Source organism: Salvelinus fontinalis, chromosome 26 (genome assembly GCF_029448725.1).
Source record: "Salvelinus fontinalis isolate EN_2023a chromosome 26, ASM2944872v1, whole genome shotgun sequence".
Lineage (NCBI taxonomy): Eukaryota > Metazoa > Chordata > Actinopteri > Salmoniformes > Salmonidae > Salvelinus > Salvelinus fontinalis.
Genome location: NC_074690.1, coordinates 21417814 through 21432312, shown reverse-complemented (window position 1 = coordinate 21432312; position 14499 = coordinate 21417814). Strand labels below are relative to the sequence as shown.

At 42.1% G+C, this 14499-nt stretch overlaps 2 protein-coding genes across 11 annotated transcripts in view; both read right to left on the bottom strand.

Moving 5' to 3' along the window:
• Nucleotides 1–8524, bottom strand: part of LOC129823911 (cyclic AMP-dependent transcription factor ATF-6 alpha-like) — a 45052-nt gene extending 36528 nt beyond the window's left edge. For 2 of the 9 annotated variants that reach the window (XM_055883008.1, XM_055883010.1), the window contains exons 1-7: nucleotides 7873–8523; nucleotides 7464–7564; nucleotides 7251–7317; nucleotides 5687–5766; nucleotides 5495–5582; nucleotides 4919–5113; nucleotides 2610–2812 (exon numbers count right to left, since the gene is read on the bottom strand). In XM_055883008.1, the coding sequence (XP_055738983.1) occupies nucleotides 2610–2812; nucleotides 4919–5113; nucleotides 5495–5582; nucleotides 5687–5766; nucleotides 7251–7317; nucleotides 7464–7564; nucleotides 7873–7969 (831 nt within the window). In that variant the 5' untranslated portion in view covers nucleotides 7970–8523. Of the gene's footprint in view, nucleotides 1–2609; nucleotides 2813–4918; nucleotides 5114–5494; nucleotides 5583–5686; nucleotides 5767–7250; nucleotides 7318–7463; nucleotides 7565–7872 lie in introns of those variants that run through there. The other 7 variants (XM_055883011.1, XM_055883012.1, XM_055883013.1 and 4 more) reach the window with 7 other exon arrangements.
• Nucleotides 8525–10692: 2168 nt separating this feature from the next.
• Nucleotides 10693–13297, bottom strand: dusp12 (dual specificity phosphatase 12). 2 transcript variants are annotated; one of them, XM_055883017.1, is made up of 7 exons: nucleotides 13148–13297; nucleotides 12469–12757; nucleotides 12261–12374; nucleotides 11994–12112; nucleotides 11593–11680; nucleotides 11249–11426; nucleotides 10693–10888 (listed from the first exon to the last, which is right to left on the bottom strand). In XM_055883017.1, exons 2-7 carry the CDS (start codon nucleotides 12720–12722, stop codon nucleotides 10736–10738), a joined length of 906 nt encoding a protein of 301 aa, XP_055738992.1. In that variant the 5' UTR covers nucleotides 12723–12757; nucleotides 13148–13297; the 3' UTR covers nucleotides 10693–10735. The 2 variants fall into 2 exon arrangements, with proteins under 2 accessions (XP_055738992.1, XP_055738993.1); XM_055883018.1 differs by having other exon boundaries at nucleotides 13155–13297.
• Between the last annotated feature and the right edge of the window lie 1202 nt (nucleotides 13298–14499).

Below are 14499 nucleotides of genomic sequence, written 5' to 3'. Positions count from 1 at the left end.
TTCATCAGGCTATAATGACAGCCAAGCTGTCTTCATCAGGCTATAATGACAGCCAAAGCTGTCTTCATCAAGCTATAATGACAGACAAGCTGTCTTCATCAGACTATAATGACAGCCAAGCTGTCAAAAACTGAAGACTTGAGTGTGGATAACTATTCACCCCCCCAAAGTCAATACTTTGTAGAGCAACTTTTTGCGACAATTACAGCTGCAAGTCTCTTGGGGTTTGTCTCTATAAGCTTGGCACATCTAGCCACTGGGATTTTTGCCCATTGTTCAAGACAAAACTGCTCCAGCTCCTTCAAGTTGGATAGGTTCCGCTGGTGTACAGCAATCTTTAAATCATACCACAGATTCGCAATTGGATTGAGGTCTGGGCTTTGACTAGGCCAGACATTTAAATGTTTCCCTTTAAACCACTCGAGTGTTGCTTTAGCAGTATGCTTAGGGTCATTGTCCTGCTGAAAGGTGAACCCCTGTCCCTGTCTCAAATCTCTGGAAGACTGAAACAGGTTTCCCTCAAGAATTTCAGATTATTTAGCACCATTCATTTTTCCTTCAATTCTGACCAGTTTCCCAGTCCCTGCTGATGAAAAACATCCCCACGGCATGATGCTGCCACCACCATGCTTCACTGTGGTGTTTATTTTTACCTTTATTTAACTAGGCAAGTCAGTTAAGAACAAATTCTTATTTACAATGACGGCCTAGGAACAGTGGGTTAACTGCCTTGTTCAGGGGCAGAACGGCAGATTATTACCTTGTCAGCTCGGGGACTTGATCTTGAACCTGCTGTTCTCGGGGTGATGAGAGGTGTTGTGTTTGCACCAGACATAGCGTTTTCCTTGATGGTCAAAAAGCTCAATTTTAGTCTCATCTGACCAGAGTACCTTCTTCCATATGTTTGCTTATTTTCTTCTGGCCATTCTTCCGTAAAGCCCAGCTGTCACGCCCTGACCATAGAGAGCCATTGTTTCTCTATGGGCGTCACTGCGTCAGGGCGTCACTGGGGGTGATCTAGTTTATTTATTTCTATGTGGTGTTCTAAGTTTATTTTCTATGTTGGTGATTTGTATGATTCCCAACTAGAGGCAGCTCTGTAATCGTTGTCTCTAATTGGGGATCATATTTAAGTAGCTGTTTTCCCACCTGTGTTTGTGGGATATTATTTTGTGTTTTGTGCACCACTTAGTCACATTTCGTTGTTATTGTTTTGTTTTGCTTAAGTTTCACTTAGAAATAAAGATGTGGAACTCAACCTCCGCTGCGCCTTGGTCCGTCTCTACACACGACCGTGACACCAGCTCTGTGGAGTGTACGGCTTAAAGTGATCTTATGGACAGATACTCCAATCTCCGCTGTGGAGATTTACAGCTCCTTCAGGGTTATCTTTGGTCTCTTTGTTGCCTCTCTGATTAATGCCCTCCTTGCCTGGTCCGTGAGTTTTGGTGGGCGGCCCTCTCTTGGCAGGTTTGTTGTGGTGCTATATTCTTTCAAATTTTTAAATAATGGATTTAATGGTGCTCTGTGGGATGCTCAAAGTTTCTGATATTTTTTTATAACCCAACCCTGATCTGTACTTCTCCACAACTTTGTCCCTGACCTGTTTGGAGAGCTCCTTGGCCTTCATAGTGCAGCTTGCTTGGTGGTGCCCCTTGCTTAGTGGTGTTGCAGACTCTGGGGCCTTTCAGAACAGGTGTATGTATACTGAGATCATGTGACAGATCATGTGACACTTAGATTGCACACAGGTGGACTTTATTTGAACTAATTATGTGACTTCTGAAGGTAATTGTTTGCACCAGATCTTATTTAGGGGCCTCATAGCAAATGGGGTGAATACATATGCACGCACCACTTTTCAGTATTGATTTCTTTTTTTTTTTTTTTACACAAGTTATTTTTTTCATTTCACTTCATCAATTTGGACTATTTTGTATATGTCCATTACATGAAATCCAAATAAAAATCAATTTAAATTACAGGTTGTAATGCAACAAAATAATGAATAATGCCAAGGGGGTGAATACTTTTGCAAGGCACTGTATGTTGAGACCGAAGGGAACAATGGTCTTTAAATGAAAGATCCAGGTAGCCTTTTGTTATAACAATAACTTGTCTCTTCTCAACACATATTATAAGCTGCAAAACGTAAATTTTATAAATATTTAACTTAGCAAACACATAAGGACCGACCCCACCACTCTACCCCCTAAATGTTCCATCCGTGAGACATACTACCCCAGGTAAGTGTTACCACAGTAAAAAGCCAGGTACTCAATTTCTGTCTGTCTGACCACCCTCAGGGCCTATTGCTTTTAAAGCGGCCTTGCCCTCATAACTACCAACCACTCCTCCCACCTCTCTCCAGATGTCTGGATGGACACTGGGCAGACCCCAGCTTGTCCTCTATTTTTGTGAGATTGAGCACCTAAGAAGACTGGGGTAAGATGTTACTTTAGGCTAGATGTTTTCGCACTGTGTGCCTTTAATCTGAGGGAATAAATCATGGAATAAGACAGAACACAATGCTGAAGGCTCCTCTCCAAAAAGGTCAAGAGAGAAAGCAGACAGGTGCGGTGCGGAGGTCAGATGCATTTCAAACATACCTCAGTGTCCACAGCTGTGTTGTGATAGGTCATTGCCATGGGATGGGTGGGTCCAGAAACAGCAGTGGTCCCCACGGTAACATGATGGGGTACAATTGGCATGGTGAACACCTGGTTGGTGACAGCAAGGAGGGGAGGAGCTGGGGAAGCGATCTGGGGTCCAATCAACAGTCTCGGCTGGAGATGCATCGTGGGAACTGCTGCTGACAAAGACCAGATACAGTTAAGAAAGAGGTCAACCCTTCTGTCTGTTTTAGCCTTGTCCTAAACCTGGATGTTAGCCATCTCTGAATAACTCATAAGGCATAACAGAGTCAGAAGAGTTGGCTAAAGCACATCCAGGTCTGAGATCATCCTATGTCCCTCTGGGGTCTTCTTCACTCAGCGTACGTCACTGTAACATACCTAATTGAATACAGTCAGTGTACATCACTGTAACATAACTGACTGAACAGTCAGAGTAGCCAGCATCCTTAGAGCTGAGGAACATGTACAATTGCTCTTCACAATGTTCATCTCACTGATCAGTCCTGGGTTCAGATAAAATTTGCTTTCTTTCTAATCCAGACTGTGGTCTTTTTTTCTCATCCGCGATCACTAAGGATGTCAGGTCACCTGTATGGGATACTGACCCCCCATAAACTCATCAACACAACAGATCCATCCCACTCCCTGTCCCTGAGTCTTGTTTAGTGCTGAGAACCTGTTCCTCCCTCAGACACCTTCAGCAGTCCTCCAAGGATCCATTATCAAACATATAAAGCCCTGCCACAGTCACATTCAAAGCCCTGCCACAGTCACCTTGAAACCTGCCAGTCACCTTCAAAGCCCTGCCACAGTCACCTTGAAACCTGCCAGTCACCTTCAAAGCCCTGCCACAGTCACCTTGAAACCTGCCAGTCACCTTCAAAGCCCTGCCACAGTCACCTTCAAAGCCCTGCCACAGTCACCTTCAAAGCCCTGGGCCTACTGAAGTCTAATGGAGTGTATTAGGGGCCTACAGAGGAAAACACTCCCATGCTAATTACACTGTAATAATACAAGTAGACCTAAGATCCTACTGAGGTTAAAGGCTTTTAGTCTGGCTACTAATGGGCCATGACCCTGCTGCCTCAGAGAGAACTCAGGGAATTATAGACAAAAGAGCAGATCTGATTGGTCAAAAGGCCAATTAGTTGAAAAAATATGAGAATTGGGTTGTCTGTGTAAACGCAGCCTCAGATGGATGTACTGTATCTGTTTGATCATTGGTATATAAATTAGAGGTTATGACGGGTGTACTTGATATGAGTGTGCTCTGTGCTGACGTTCATGAAATATACGTTTTAAAACAACAATATTTCTACAGTGGTTTTTAAAGTCTGTCCTCGAGGATCCTGCATGGTATGCACTGGTCATACACTGGACATTGTGTTACATTTGAGGTAGTCTCTGCTGAGTCCCCAACAACCGGATGTTCCCGAATTCAGAGGAAATGGAAAGAGACCCTGTGACATAACTTCCACTTCTGGATGTTAAAAAGGCAAAACTCCATCTTAACTCCTCCTCTACATTTACTGGATTGGTTGAACAGTGCAGAAGATAACCTCCCCCAATGTGTTTTTTTGTTCTTGTATGTAGGGGATCTAGTTTCAGGCGTTTATTTTGCTGCTACATTAGGTTACATTTGAGGAGAAGCCAGTAGCTTTCTTTGCACAGCAGCCACTGTTTTGAGGACACCTTGTGGTCAATAACAACAGGTGCAGTCATAGGACAAATACACATACTATTTGTCATTTTGTTCACAGAATGTTGTTTCAGCTTTTCATTACCTTACAAATACCATTATGTACTGTAACAAGGCAACCTCTAGAAATTATGCAAAATCTAATTTGCGACAGAGTTTATAGGTCCTTATGGGTAACCTTTCTGTCATGAAAAAATGCATATATGTGCAAAATTACATGACGTAGCTCAAATGGGGCAAGAGATATGCTTGTTCAAAGTTTGGAATTCCAGATGATTCCTATAGCAAAACGCATCATTCCCCCAAGTTTCGTCAAAATCGGGCCAGTGGGGTCTGAGATATTGCATGTGACTAACATAGTTCGAACTGGGACAGATCCATAGCCCCCCCCCCACCCCCAGGAAGCCATATAACCTGAATTACTTCAGTGAATAAGACCCACCAATATAAAGGGGCATTCGTCACAACAAAACTGTGCAGAACACTATTCAAACCCCTCCAAATAATAGTAGACATACTAAATACTATTCCATTGTAAGATAACACATGAGTAGAGTTAAAGTATGAAAGTTCAGAATCTCACCAGTAGTGGGTGCAGTAGCATGGACAGTCACATGCGGTGGATCCTTGACCACTGAGACCACAGTCTGCAGGCCAACGGGCTGGATGACAATGGTCCTGGTTTTGAGAAGAGGGGCCAAGGGTTGGGTGAGGAGGACAGAGGGGGGAAGTTTGGGCTGAATGGACACCCTCTGGTTTGGGTGGGCGGTTCGCTTGGCTGGTGGGAAAAGAGTAAGAGAATAAGTAAGTGTTTTTGTATATATATTTGTTTAACCTTTATTTAACTAGGCAAGTCAGTTAAGAACAGATTCTTATTTACAATGTCAGCCTACCCCCACCAAACCCGGACGACGCTGGGCCAATTGTGCGCCGCCCTATGGGACTCCCAATCACAGCCGGATGTGATTCAGCCTGGATTTGAACCAGGGACTGTAGTGGCACCTCTTGCACTGAGATGCAGTGCCTTAGACTGCTGTGCCACTCGGGAGCCCCCTGGTTAATACAGGGGTGAACTATGATACAACTAAACAGACACTTTCAATAATTTTTTGGAAGATATCCACCATATTGTGACATGTACATCAAAGAGACGTTTCACCTCTGGGAGATGGGCTGACTCGCTTGTGTATTTTCTTTTCAGGAGACAACATAGTCGGTAAAGGCTGCATAGACACATCATCTTCCTGCTGGTACGCATAGGCATGCACAAGACAGAAGTTAGTGAGAGTAGCCAGTACTTAGCCTACTATTTACGCATAGAGGGAGAGTGTTGAGCGAATTGAAATCTTACTTTCAGGGATAGTGGTGACAGTGAGGAGGTATCACTAACCGCAGATCCAGATGATAGGGAGGACCCAGGCACTCCTACATCTGCCAACGAAACAATTAGAACTCAATTCAATTGACAAACAGGGGCATCACATTGCCGATCCTCTTTCACTTCCTGTGTGATTGACCTTACAACACAGTTTGGGGGCCTCACAGGTTCAGCCTTCCCACGCCCAAGACAGCCACATAATGTCTACTGACTAGGGCAGGGATGGGCCCTTTTGTAGGATCAATTCCCACGGATCAATTCCTCCAGCACCCCCACACACAAAAAAAACTTTGTACATAACCGTTTTTCTGTTGCTATGTCAGTCACTCAAATAGCCCATGTCAGCTAACATTTTTTAGATGTCTAAATTAATCTGGCCAGGTATCTAAACTTGTAGTAATCATCGACGAATTAGCGACCGGAGGCCCCCATTGATTATGTTAGTCCGATATGTACCGGATACTGCTCAATGAACAACACAGGGTTAACTGTGACTTTAAAATGTATGTCTAAATATCATATTTATTTAAGTCGTTTTCAAAAATTATCTGTTGCAAGTACTGATGTTCCTGTTTAACTGCCAGTATTAAATGTCTGCCAGTATTAAATGTCTGCCAGTGTTGAATGTTATGGTTAAAGTTTGATGCCAGACTGGATTTGAGGACACACTCATTATGTACAGGTAACATAAAGTGTCTTAATAGGGCGTTGGGTCTCCACGAGCCACCAGAACAGCTTCAATGCGCCTTCGCCTAGATTCTACAAGTGTCTGGAACTCTACTGGAGGGATGTGACACCATTCTTTCATGAGAAATTCCATTATTTGGTGTTTTGTTGTTGGTGGTGGAAAATGCTGTCTCAGGTGCCACTCCAGAATCTCCCATAAGTGTTCAGTTGGGTTGAGATCTGGTGATTGAGCCACACACACACCCTTTAAACCCCCTATGCTCCTTTGAGACGCATCTTTCAAAGTCACTGAGATCTCTACTTCTAGTCTTGTAGCCAAAATAATGGGCAACTGGGCATTTTTATGCATGATGGGATGTTAATTGCTTTATTAACTCAGGAACCACACCTTCCTTCAATATACTTTGTATCCCTCGTTTACTCAGGTCTTTCATTTATTTAGGCAGTTACCTGCATCTGTGACACTGTGTGATTCTGTCAGCCTATATTGTGACTTCCTACAAGCCTCTCAGGCTGGTGTTTACAGAACATTTGGTGCAGTGTAATTAATATATAAGGGCCTTCTCAGAGACATTTTCTTTGCTTCGGCTCTGGATGTGTTCACCCTGAAATCTTGCTATAAACCGGATAGATTGTTTTATTTATATTATCAACGAATGCTCTCCTTTCTGTTCACCGGAAAATCCCCTTTACAGTGTGGGTGTGTGTTTCCTGTATGAGATTTGAATCTATTACCAGGAAGACACAGGGTTCTAGTAGGGTTTCTGATGGTTGACTACACTCAGCCTACTTTGCCTTGGCTTGGCTATTATAGTTCAACTGAAAGTGATGCAATCCTGGTGATTTTTACCTGTGCAGCAACCGTCAGTATCTCCACTGGCGAAGGATTTCCATTGTAACAGATTAATGTCATTCACCTGAGAAACATGCAGTCTGTTAGCTGTCACTTTCAGTCACTAAGACTGATTGTAGGTTAGGCAGCTACTACTACCAACGATTTTAGATGTAGCCTAGTAGGATAATAACACATCGCATTACATAGAGGGGTAATGTGATGTAATACCTCTTGTTGCAGTGTTGTTTCATCAGGTGGTGTGAACTCAAATTCTTGAAGCAGTTCTTCTGCATCACTTAGGTTTTCAAGTTCTTTAAACAGGTTGATGTCTGTAACAATGTTGCAAGCAGGAACAGATCAGTGAAAGAATCCAACGTATCTATTCTAATACATTACGCCTGTAAAAATGTTGCAAGAGACCAGTGAGTTTCCAAAGTAGCTTCAATACATAACAAAATACAGTAAGGGGGAAAGTTGCTTATTGACACTCTGTCAAAACAAGTACTGCTTCACCTGAGCATTAAAACGTGTGTTATATTTAATAACGTAGAGCATATTCTTTATATCCAGACAGTCAATGAAGTTGCACGTTGTGTTTACAACACAGCTATTATTATGTAATAAGAATCGCACTTACCCCATTCGCCATCATGATCAATGCAAATATCGGCTAAATCGCTGTCAAATAGCCCATATTGTAGATGACTGTCTAAATCCAAACGTAACTCTGCCATTTCTAATGTTAGAAATTATCAAAAGAGTCACAACAAAGTGTTCACATTTCCTAGTTTGCCGTCAACTCTCCACTATAAATACCATAAATGAATAAATACACGTCCTGCTATTAGTACGGAGCCCGCGATGGGACATTTACATAACATGACAGTTCCCAGCTGGTCTCGCCTGCTAGTGATAAAGGTTATTTGAACTAGTAGCCGCACACTGACGCAAACATCTACAGTACATGTCTGGAGATCTGCTTCTTCAAAATGCCAATGCATTATGATATGGGGGGCATAAAATGCTAATAATAATCATTCCATTGAATAATGTGAGCAGTAGAAATACTGGTAAGACGGACAGAAATATAGAGAAAGGTATTCTGGAAGAGAGATACTTATTTCAAATCAAATGTTATTTGTCACTGTCACGACTTCTGCCGAAGTCGATGCCTCTACTTGTTCGGGCGGGGCTCGGCAGTCAACGTCGCCGGTCTTCTAGCCATCGCCGATCCATTTTCCATTTGTCTTGTCTTGTTTTCCCACACACCTGGTTCTCATTTCCCTCATTATGTGTTGTGTATTTATTAACCCCCTGTTTCCCCCATGTCTTTGTGTGGTACTGTTTATTCTGTTTCATGTTATGCGCACGTTAGTCTGTTGCGCTGGGTTATGTTAACCCGTATTGTTATTTCGTGTTCACTTTGCCATGTGCTTTTGGTTCGCCTAAATAAAAGGCTCCGTTGGCTACCCAATAGCTGCTCTTCTGCACCTGACTCCCTTACAGCCATTGACGCATAACTGACAGTCACATACGTGCGGTAGCAGAGAGAACAGTCTATGACTAGGGTGGCTGGAGTCTTTGACGGTCGGAGGCCGAGCAGTTGCTATATCAGGCAGTGATGCAACCCGTCAGCATGCTCTCGATGATACAGCTGTAAAATCAAGACTGCACTACAAGGTGGAATTCAACATTTTATTTGTTGAAGTGGTTTCTTGAGTCAAAGAATGCCATCATCTCTACCCTGGCCCTTGTCAATGCACCTGTTGATGCTCTGACCCAAGAGGAATGGGAGGTGTGCAGAGTCCTGGAACCCTTTGAGCAGGTCACTGTGGAGATCAGTGGAGAGAAAGATCTGCAGATCCTCTGAGCTGGTGGAAGAACAAGGCCTCTGTCTACCCATGTCTTACTAAAGTTATGATAGGGAGACTGCATAGTGGCCACATCCGTTCCTTCTGAGAGGGTCTTCTCGAAAACGGGACAAATAATTACTGAGAGAAGAAACCTCATCAGCCCCTCGAAAGTGGGGCAGCTTGCAATTCTGAATGCAAATCTCTCATAAAAGCAAAATATGGTCAGCATTGCTGTGTGCTGCTGGTTATAACATGGCAACAAAGAAGAGAGAAAAGAGGGACCAGTTTAATGTTTTCAGTGGGATGCTGCAGTTTTGCAAATTGTTATTTATTTTTCTTTCATATGGTGCAATATTCTATTATTATGTTGTTCAGACTGTAGTCATATTGAACTGTTACATTTATATGCACTTTGTTAATATACATTAAAAAGTTATACTTTAAATCCACGTGTAATAGTGTAACGGATGTGAAATTGCTAGCTAGTTAGCGGGTACGCGCTAGTAGCGTTTCAATCAGTTACTTCACTTGCTCTGAAACCTATTAGTAGTGTTGCCCCTTGCTCTGCAAGGGCCGCGGCTTTTGTGGAGCGATGGGTAACGACGCTTCGTGGGCGACTGTTGTTGATGTGTGCAGAGGGTCCCTGGTTCGCGCCGGTGTCGGGGCAAGGGGACGTACTAAAGTTATACTGTTACATTGGTGCCGTGACCCGGAATATAAAATGTACATATATTTTTTAAAGAGCTGTTTAGGAGCCAAAAGAGCCATCTCTTTTTGATGAGCCGAGCGAGCCAGGTCACTGATCACTAATAACCTCACAAGGCACCCTGATCTTTTTCCTCGAAATCTCAGTTTCCTTCTCCAGCGAATCACAGGGCCGGGTGTCAACAGTATAGCCCTGGCGTCCGACTCATTGAAGAAAAACTCTTCGTCCAGTTTGAGGTGAGCAATCCCGGTGCTGATGTTGAGAAGCTCTTCTCGGTCATAGGAGACAGTAGCAGCAACATTATGTACAAAACAAGTTACGAGCAACGCAAAAAAATAATAAACTCATCAACCGTTTGTGCAATCTGCTTCAGTTGCATGCAATATAGAAAAATAAATACCATCTTGTTAGGGGCAATTCCACAGTGGCACACTCAATGTCATTTTAAATGTTGAACAAAAAACAATGATTGCGTAGTTAAATAAACCATACAACTCCACTCACAAGGACTACTTTCAACAATTTCCACAGAAAATCTTACAAAAATACAATTACTTGAAGATGCAAAGTTCAGTAACAGAATGATGACACAAACCGTCATTCTGTTGCCAAACTGCATCTGAACTGTTTTTCAAGTAAATATGTTTATGTAAAATGTTCAGTGGAAATTGTTAAGAGTAGTTCACGTGCATAGAGTTCTATGATTTGTTTAACTTGGCAATCATTGGTTATTGTTTGACATACATTTTAAAGTGACAAATCTGAGTCTCAGTGTCACTGTTACCGTGGAATTGCCTTCAGGCTACTCATTCAATCAATATGCAAGTAGTAGAAATAGTCTAGGTAACCTACAATATCTATGAACCATCAATGGTAGACATAGAAAGATGGAGACAGCTATTCTGAGAAATTTATTACAGATGTGAATCATTTTTACATTTTCATGATTTGAGTGTGGCTATGCTGATGTGTTTGATTTCATCCACTCTGTTTTTATGCATCTGGAAGGCTGGAGTCACCCATCGCCCACAGGAACACTGCTCCCCACACCAGCTGAATGAGCCCAACTTGGATCTACACTTTGGGCACAAGATCTATAAAATAAAAATATATATATTTAAAAAATTGTTTTTTAAATACTTAGAAGACACTAAATATAACAAGTAAATGCTAAGTTAATTATTCTCAAATGTGGTCATCGAGGAGTCTCGTTTGTAGGTTTTCATCCCCACAAACCTATCATTCAGTTTGAATTCTGTTTATTAATTGATCTGCTAAATATAGTAGAGCCGCTTCAGTAAGTCTGTTATATTGTGCCAAGATAAATATGCATTCTCATTTTACACTGAACAATGTGACTAAAACTGACTTAAACTGAACAAAATGTCAGAATATTCCATGCCAGCATTAACTAAGTACGACTATTCCATCTGAAAGCGAATGGTCATTTTTACCTGTCCATCCATCACCCCTAACAAGGCCTGTTCCATCCACTGGACAGGCTCAGTGAAGTAGGAGGTACATTGGGTCTGGTCCCCACTCGGTAGGTTACTCATCTTCTTATACGCAAACGCAGTCGGTCCATTGCCAATAGTGTGACTGAGGATACTGGAAGCGCGGAACAGTGTCCGTCTAAAGGGGAAGACAGAGGGGGTAACACCAGAGGGTGAACATGAAGAACATTTGTGTTGCTTGCTGGCAGCCTTTATTTTTCACTCTCACTTCAGTCTCTGTTCAGCATCTGAAACCGTAGGGTGTGTGTGTATTCTTCATTTATTCACTCATTCAGTTCCCTTACCGACACTTTTTACACCTGTATTCCACCTCAGAACAGGTGCTTAGGTAAGGGTCCACTGCAAACAACTCCTTTGGGACATTCTGAAGCTCTGCGTCAAGGATAAATAACAGTCTTAAGAGGATCTCTACAAAACAGAGCTGGCAGCAATTCAATTCATATGGATGAATGTTTCAATTAGGTTAAACAGAGTAACGTCCCCTGGTACAGTCAAATAAACTACAGCAGTCTTGAAACAGGAAGAAAGAAAGAAAAGGTGTCAGGTTAGCCTAGCAGTTAAGAATGTTGGGCAGTAACCAAATAGGTGTTGGTTCGATTCCCCGAGCCGACTAGGTGAAAAATGTGCGTCTGCTAAATGTAAATAACAGAAAGGATGAAGAGGTGAGGAAAGCAGCAGGATATACCTGGGTATTTCTCTGTGAGTTTCTGGAGTCTGTACTGCTTGTACTGGGGGCGGGTGACATCTACTTCACAACCCAATGACTCATATAGTGCTAACTGGTCCACAAACCCCTCATTCATCCTAAACATGAATTAAATACATTTTACAATGGACATAGTTGACCAAGATAACAGTACTTCCTTTAAGTAACAACGTGTCCTTAATAAACATGAACAATTCAGACCCTGCAGTTGAATGGTATAATAAAATCACAGCTTTTTTTGCTTACTTTACATCAGGTTTAAGTTTCTGGAGTTTGGCATAGGCATCGCCGAAGTTCATTTTATGACATTTCATCAAGTAAGCAGTCACCACCGCCGCACTCCGACTTTGCCCTACGTGGCTAAAACACAAACACAGCGTTGCATGTCAAATGCATGTGAGACTATCATCATGATATGCATTAAATAACTCAGGATTTGATAGGTCTCACGCACCAATGCACAAGGACAGATTTTGATGCCTCGCAAGCATCACATATGAAGCGTATGCAGTCATCGAGGTGGCTGAGTAGGTCTGTGGAGGACTCGTCCAGGGAATAGACATACTTCATCCTAAATGGCCCATCAGGTGAAGCTGGCTGCTCTGAGTCCACTGTGAGTATGTGGGTGATGCCAGCATTGGTCAGGTCCTGGGCATCTTTCAGGTCAGATGCTGCCCCGATGTAGACTCCTGCCTCTACCTGAATCATGGCTTGGCAATCAGGATTTCTCTATGGTAGAAGACCTGTGAAATACAGCTGTTGTTAGCATGTGACATTTAAAAGTCTGCATAGCTATACATGAATATGATATAGTGAATATGTACGTTAAGTTATTCACTACGTTAGCTAGCTACTGGCATTTTGTTTGTATATGCTGTACTAAATAGCTTCCTTCCTGAATATTAGAATATAACATATGTATATTTTATCCACAAATAGATGAGGTATGATCTGTCCATTAATAATCTTCACTCAATGATCATTTTGACAGATACGTAGCTATAGCTAAACACAGCTTGCTAGGCTAGCTAACGTTAGCTAGCTAGATTCATTTATCCGGCTCTGCTAAGTCAGCCTCAAGTTTCTAGCCTAAATATAAATGTTCTTCTTATCGGAAAAAATATCAGTCGTGCCTCTTACAAACGAAGTGTGCTATTTCAGTGAGTTGTTAAGAACTAAGGTAGCTCGCTACTTAATATAACTAAAACAAAATAATGCTTGAAAAACGTAATGCGTGGCTGCTAAACTGTTTGGTCCGGTTATTAATTGTATCCAATCAGGAAACAAAAATGGAACACTTTAGTTCCGGAGATAGCTCCACTTTAGTTCCTACACGGCGAACGTTCCTCAGCTAAACTCTGTTAGCTGAGGAACGCCCAACTCCGTATATTGAGACTGAGATGAGTATTGCGAACTTGTCTTGCGAGAACGGAGTTGTGCGTTCATCAGCTAAACTGTGAACAAACGGTTTACTGAGTGGTACACTTTCACAACTCTTAGTACAAACTGAACTGGTTACACTGGTCACAGTGAAATGTAATGAGACCATTGGTTTAATCACCAAAACACAACATAATGATATATTTTAAATTTGGTCATTTTAACTACAAGTTAATCCAAATAGCAAACAATGCAATATACGCATTTCAAATCGCCCTTAGAAGTGCTGAAAGTAATGTGCTGCAGTACTGTAAGTTACTGTAAATTACAGTTTTCACATTAGGGAATACACAACAATTTACAGAAAATCTATACATTTCCATATCTATCCTATGTGTAATCAAAAGGTGTGATCAAAGATAGAAGATAGAAAGCTACCAGCAAAAACAACAGGAACGGAAGAGAGAGAGTGAAAAATAAGCACTAGAGAACCTCTGTGACAAGGTAGGGGGTATGCAGAAGATAGCCCTATTTGGTAAAAGACCAAGTCCATATTATGGCAAGAACAGCTCAAATAAGAAAAGAGAAATGACAGTCCATCATTATTTTAAGACACGAAGATCAGTCAAGAATTTTGAAAGTTTCTTCAAGTGCAGTCGCAAAAACCATCAAGCGCTATGATGAAATTGGCTCTCATGAGGACCGCTACAGGAAAGGAAGACCCAGAGTTACATCTGCTGCAGAGGACAAGTTCATTAGAGTTACCAGCATCAGAAATTGCAGCCCAAATAAATGCTTCACGATACGCCATCCCGTCTGATTTGGGTTTAGTGGGACTATCGTTTGTTTTCAACAAGACAATGACCCAACACACCTCCAGGCTATGTAAGGGCTATTTTACCAAGAAGGAGAGGGATGGAGTGCTGCATTAGATGACCTGGCCACCACAATCCCCCGACGTCAACCAAATTGAGATGGTTTGGGATGAGTCGGACCACAGAGTGAAGGAAAAGCAGTCAACAGTAGTAAAAATAAAGTAAAAACGTTTGACAGGTTGTGTATTTTTGAATACGGGTGTAATTCATATGGAGAGCAAGTAGCGGCA

Excerpts from the sequence above, each read along its gene's own strand:
- dusp12 (XM_055883017.1), bottom strand. The coding sequence starts at position 12,722 with ATGATTCAGGTAGAGGCAGGAGTCTACATCGGGGCAGCATCTGACCTG. Across the intron at positions 11,681-11,993 it reads ACTCACAGAGAAATACCCAG|AGCTTCAGAATGTCCCAAAG; the intron begins GTATATCCTGCT and ends TCCTTGACGCAG. Across the intron at positions 11,427-11,592 it reads TACAGGTGTAAAAAGTGTCG|ACGGACACTGTTCCGCGCTT; the intron begins GTAAGGGAACTG and ends CTTCCCCTTTAG.